Source organism: Mustela nivalis (genome assembly GCF_964662115.1).
Source record: "Mustela nivalis genome assembly, chromosome: 1".
In the NCBI taxonomy this organism is placed as follows: Eukaryota; Metazoa; Chordata; class Mammalia; order Carnivora; family Mustelidae; genus Mustela; species Mustela nivalis.
This window is the reverse complement of record NC_139020.1, coordinates 45,391,378-45,397,595: the sequence shown is the minus strand read 5'-3', so window position 1 is coordinate 45,397,595 and position 6,218 is coordinate 45,391,378. Positions and strand designations below refer to the sequence as shown.

The 6,218-nt window shown below is 35.6% G+C and overlaps 1 protein-coding gene across 1 annotated transcript; it reads right to left on the bottom strand.

The window, feature by feature from the left end:
• Positions 1 to 521: 521 nt before the first annotated feature.
• LOC309846399 (olfactory receptor 5K3-like) lies at positions 522 to 1,451 on the bottom strand (the record flags this gene model as incomplete). The annotated part of the gene is made up of 1 exon (XM_082695294.1): positions 522 to 1,451. The coding sequence occupies one exon, from the start codon at positions 1,449 to 1,451 to the stop codon at positions 522 to 524; it is 930 nt and encodes a 309-aa protein (XP_082551420.1).
• Positions 1,452 to 6,218: the final 4,767 nt, after the last annotated feature.

Genomic DNA, 6,218 nt, shown 5'->3' with positions numbered 1-6,218 from the left:
GGGGTACAGGTCTGTGAATCACCAGGTTTACACACTTCACAGCACTCACCAAAGCACATACCCTCCCCAATGTCCATAATCCCACCCTCTTCTCCCAAACCCCCTCCCCCCAGCAACCCTCAGTTTGTTTTGTGAGATTAAGAGTCACTTATGGTTTGTCTCCCTCCCAATTCCATCTTGTTTCATTTATTCTTCTCCTACCCACTTAAGCCTCCATGTTGCATCACCACTTCCTCATATCAGGGAGATCATATGATAGTTGTCTTTCTCTGCTTGACTTATTTCGCTAAGCATGATTCATTCTTAAAGGGAGCTAATAGCTAAGATTTTGGAATACAGTGTAGCAGAATCTCTCCTTGCAGAACTTATTTATTTGACTCCTATACTTACTTGTATTAGTAATTGAATATTTTATGAACAAAGTGGTACTTTTTTACTTTCTCAATATTCCATGATTTTGAAAATCATTTTTTTCAAATTTAAATTAATTTTCCACAGGGGATGATTCTTCCTTTAAAATTTTATAAAATTTTCTTTATAACCTTTTTCATAGCATTTATTACTTCCTTATTTCTTAGACTATAAATAAAAGGGTTTAATAAAGGGATCACTAGAGTATAAAAAACAGCACCAGGTATATCTTTATCCTCTTCTTTAACTGAATGTGGTCGAATGTACACAAAGAGAAGAGAACCATAGAATATTGAGACAGAGAGAAAGTGGGATGCACAAGTAGATAAGGCTTTGCCTCTTCCCTCTTTGGATTTCATTTTGAAAATCATAAAAAGGATGCAGAGATAGGAGATTAGGACTATTATAATAGAGAAGACTTGAATTGCACCTGCAAAGATAAATAGCATCAATTCATTGATATAAGGGTCAACACAGGAAAGCTTGTATAACGGAAAAACATCACAAAAAAAGTGATTAATTTGATTTGACCCACAGAAAGTTAACCTAAAGAGAAACCCTACATGAATCATGGGATGCAGGTTTCCAGCTATGTAGGCCCCTGTGATCATCTGAATGCACACTTTCTTTGACATCATGGTGTGGTACTGCAATGGGCTGCATATGGCCACATAGCGATCATAGGCCATTGCTGCCAGGAGAAAACAGTCTGTAGTTTCAGCAAGGCAGAGAAAATAAAACTGTGCCATGCATTCATAGAGGGAAATTGTTTTGTCCTTAGAAAAGAAGTTCTCTAACATTCTGGGGGTAATGGCACAGGAACAACAGGAATCCATCAAAGCTAAGTTGCCCAGAAAGACATACATTGGTGTGTGAAGACGACCCTCCATAAAAATCAACATCACCAGGCCCAGATTCCCCACCATAGTGATTACATAGATAGTGAGAAACACCACAAACAGGAGGCTCTTCAACTCTGGATGATCTGCAAATCCTATGAGGATAAATTCAGTGGTCAAGGAGTAGTTATCCTCAGTCATATCCACCTTCTCTGTTGAGAGAGGAATTCTGGAAATATAAGATCCTAATTTAGAGTGTATATAACTTTCCTTCTAACTTTTTCTTTTTACAACAAATAGAGGAGCTTCTTCAAACTTCCCTTAGTATCTCTGGATGAAGGCACACAAACCTCTAGGGGATAGTCATTCCCCTAACATGTCATTTTACAATCTCAATTCTGAAAATCAGCATTCCTGTGAATATTTTTGTAATTGCAAGAAGAATGCTTACAATTGAAAAAGTTTGTCTTCATGAATTCATGTATGAATAGTGTATAAATCTTGCATACCCATATTTGTACATTGTTGACAAAGTATTTCATTGTCAATTTTTGTATTAAAGATTCTTAAAATAAATTTACCATCAATTCTCATATATACACATTTTTGTAACTGAGCACAAAGATTTCATATACTCTTCTGGTGGAGTGAATGGCTGAAAATAGCATTCAAGAAATATTAAATTTATATCTTAGGAATTGTAGGGAGATCACCAAGTTTAAGTATAGGACTTTCATCCTTAAAGAAAATTACTTTGGCTATCCAAGAAAGTAAATATCTGTATATTTTCACCTCTTTTATCACCTTCTCTAGGATTAGATCCATTTCCATAAAAACTGATTTTGTCCATCCCATCATTCCTGTTGATATTTCCCAGATATATAAATACTCTTCTTCTTTATGTAAAGAATAGTTTACATATAATGTTACTTAAGAAAGTTTTAACTAAATGCGCCAGACCACACTGATATTTACTCCCTGCATTCTCAAGCATATACTATATATGCAACACAATCCAGAATTGCTTGTGTATAATATACATGGCTTTTTCCCTATGTGCATGCACAGTTTTGTTATTAGAACTGTAGACATTTGAGTTTAGTTATGACTTATGAGTTGTTTGTGTTATAGAGGAAAAAGGTACTGATTCCAGTACTAGCTTCAATCACCTGAGATAGGTGAACTTGTCAGTATACTACCACTGATCCTTAATGATCTCTTTGCTTTCTGCAAATTATGACTGCTAATTTTGAACAAGAGCCTACAATGGAAATTCTTGGAAATCAATCATTAAAAAAGTTTTATATCATTTTCTTATCTGAATTGACACATCCACTATTTTCCTGCTTCCTAAGAAACTTATATAAGATTTTCTGATGTATATCACAGTAGTTTGAAATCCAGTAAAAATAAGCTTGCCTGTATATTTTAGTTTTATACTACTTAGAAAAAGGAAAAAAATCTTAACATGATTTTTGAGATGGGGCTCCTGGGTGGCTCAGATGGTTAAGTGTCCCCCTTTAGATCAGGTCATGATCTCCACGTCCTCCAATTGAGCCCCATGTCTGGCTCCCAGCTCAGCAGGGAGTCTGCTTCTTCCTCTCTCCCCCTCTCCCCCAGCTTGAGCTTTCTGTGTCTGCCCCTCTCTCTATCAAAAGAATAAATTTTTTAAAAATTTAAATATGATTTTCAAAGACAAATTTGGTTTTACTTCAAAGGCTATTTTCTATGATGACATAGGGATCCATTAGGATATTTTGACCAATGTGTATAATTATGTAAATTCTCCGTTCAAAATGGGTTTATTTTTCCATAATGAAAACATCAAAATATAGGCACAGGTGGAATGTTTTATTTTCTTGTTTTAAAGTACTAAAGATAAGCCATTTAATTATTCAGCTATGTTAGAATTAACTTTCAATATACTTGCCTGAATTATTTAACAGAATTAAGCTGCACTCTTACCTGTATGTTTTGAAGATATACCTTATAATCAGAAAAGGTCAGCATGAACTGAGTTTAAATCTCATGCTAATTTGCCATAGCCTTCAGTTGTGAGAAGAGCTAAAAAAGTGAGAAGTTGAAATCTCAGAACTAATTCAGATAAATCAATATTTATGGATGCTAATAGCAAAAGTAAAAATAAATTTGAGTACTTCCTTTACCTGAGTGCACTGAGAAGAGTCTTACAACATCAGATTGCTTTTTTTAATGGTGGTATGTCTTGTAGAATTTCAGGATATAAATTATGCTCTCAAAAACATTTGGGATTAAAAATGAAAATCTAGGTGACTACTAAGAAGTCAGTGTCAATAATTACATTCCTTACAAATGCAAAGTTAAACTTTCCCATCAAATGCTATGGGACTTCCCTATGATGACGTCAGTGTATTTCTATGGGGAGATTCAGCTCCCAAAACATATTAACTCTGTGACACAAATTAAAGATGACCTGTGAGACAATGAGGTTAAAGTAAATGACCTTCACTAAAGTCACTAAGTCATTTGATGATCACCTTGCTGATTCTTATGTAACTGACATCATGTTTAGAATGGTGTTCATTATCCTGTGCATAAAATGTAAAATAAGCCAAAGAGTCTTGGGTCAGTTTAGACAGTTACTGGAGAGATTAATATGGTTTATAAAAGATAATTAGCTTTTAGAGAGGAGAACAAAGGTGTGGGAGGTTTAGCTAGGCTCATCAACTCCTTCACTCTGAGTTGAATTTGTTCCATGTATTGCAAAACCCTCGTGGAGACTTTGCTATCACCCTTTAGCCACACATATGATTTACTGAGTTGTGCTCTGTTCTTTTCAGTTCTCCCCAGTTACATTATCCTTCTTACCTTGCTTTCCCCCTTCACGCCATTATTCATATAAATATACTGTATCATTAATAAAATTTAATTAATATAAATACCATATATAGAATATATATAACATAGACAACATAGAGTTGCCTCTAATCCATCACTTGTTGCCAGCTGCTACAATTAGCTATAGGGATTTCTGTTATGTTCATTCCTACATTTCTAACACCACGAAAGATGATACTTTGTGGTTGTGTAAACAATATTTGTTGGATGACTAAAATAATGAAGTCTACTGCTCAGGAACTTGCAATGCTCTCTTTTTAGAGTTCAAACCAAATCCATTTTTTAAGGATTTTTTTTGTTTTTGTTTTTGTTTTAGATTTTACTTATTTATTTGAGAGAGAGAGAGAATGGGGGGGAGGAGCAGAGGAAATAGAAAGAGAGAGAGAAGCTGACTCCCTGCTGAGCAGAGAGATGGACATGGGGCCCTGGGGCTTGGTTCCAGGACTTCAGGATCATAACCTGAGTCGAAGGCAGAAGCTTAACTGACTGAGCCATGCAGACACTCCCAAATCCATTTTTCTTATTTTGGTATTCCTGATTTTTCTTCTTTTGGTATTCGAGATTCTCCACAGTCAGCCTGTGTCCTATCCATCACTTTGCTTTCTACCTATTATGTCAGGGCACTTGGCCATATACATCCCTTCACTATCCTTCTGTGCTTTAGCTAATTCACTGATAATGTTGACATCATCTAAAACTCCTTCTTTCTTTCCTTCTATCTCAATACTACTCATCCTTGAGCTCAAATCAGGTCTCCTCCATGAGAACTTTTCTAGGTCTTTTAAATAGATTTGATTTTTTTTTCTTTTCCTGATTTACATGATACTTAACTGATTATTCCCACCAAGAGAGTAAGAGGGTTCCCTTTCTCCATATCCTCTCCAAAACTTATTGTTTACTGCCCCAGAAATGAACCTTCAACTCTATATGGTCAAGTGGCTAGCTCTTGATTTTGGCTCAGGTCATGATCTCACAGCCCTGGGATTGAGTGCCATGTCAGGCTCCACACTCTGCAAGGAGTCAGATTGAGGATTCTCTCTCTCCCTCAGTCCCTCTCCCTACTCAATCTCTCTCTCTCACACACACTTTCTCTCTCTCTCTTTCTCAGGAATAAAAAAAACAAACAAACAAAAAAAAAAAACAAAAAAAACAGAAGTTGCTACAGTTGATGTCAAAGAAGTCATTGCCTGTGTTCTCCTTGAGGATTTTGATGGTTTCCTGTTTCACATTTGGGGCTGCTACCTATTTTGAATTTTTTTGTGGGTATGCTATATAAAAATGGTCCAGTTTCATTTTTCTACATGTTGCTGTCCAGTTTTCCTGAAAACTCTTGTTGAAGATACTGTCTTGTTTCCATTACAATTCTTTCTTGTTTTGTTGAAGATAAGTTAACCATATAGTTTTGGATCCATTTCTGTGTTCCCTATTCTGTTCCATTGATCTATGTGTCCATTCTTGGAACAGTACCATACTAACTTGATCACTACTGCTCTGTAATATAGCTTGAAGTCCAGAATCATGATGCCTACAGCATTGCTTTTCTTTTTCAAGACCGCTTTGGCTTTTTGGGGTCTTTTTGTGGTTCCATACAAATTTTATAATTGTTTGTTTTAGTTCTGTGAAAAATGCTACTGGTACTTTCATAGGTATTGCCTTAAATGAGTTGATTGTTTTGCGTGGTAAAGACAATTTAACAATATTTGTTTATCCAGTCCATGAGCATGTAATGTTTTTTCATTTCCTTATGTTATCTTCAATTTCTTTCAGAAGTGTTTTAAGGTTTTCAGAGTACACTGTACCTCTTTGGTTAGGGTTGCTCTTAGGCATCCTATGGTTTGATGCAGTTAAAAATGGCATTTGTTTCTTTACTTATACTGCTGCTGCTTAATTATAATTTTATAGAAATGCAACATATTTCTGTATGTAGATTTTGCATTCTGTGACTTTGCTGAATTCATATACCGATTCTAGCCATTTTTTTGATGGAGTCTTATGGGTTCTCTACACAGAGTATCTTGTTGTCTGCAAAGAGTGAGTGCCTGACTTCTTCCCTGCTGGTTCGGAAGCCTTTTATTTCTTTTTGTTGTCTAA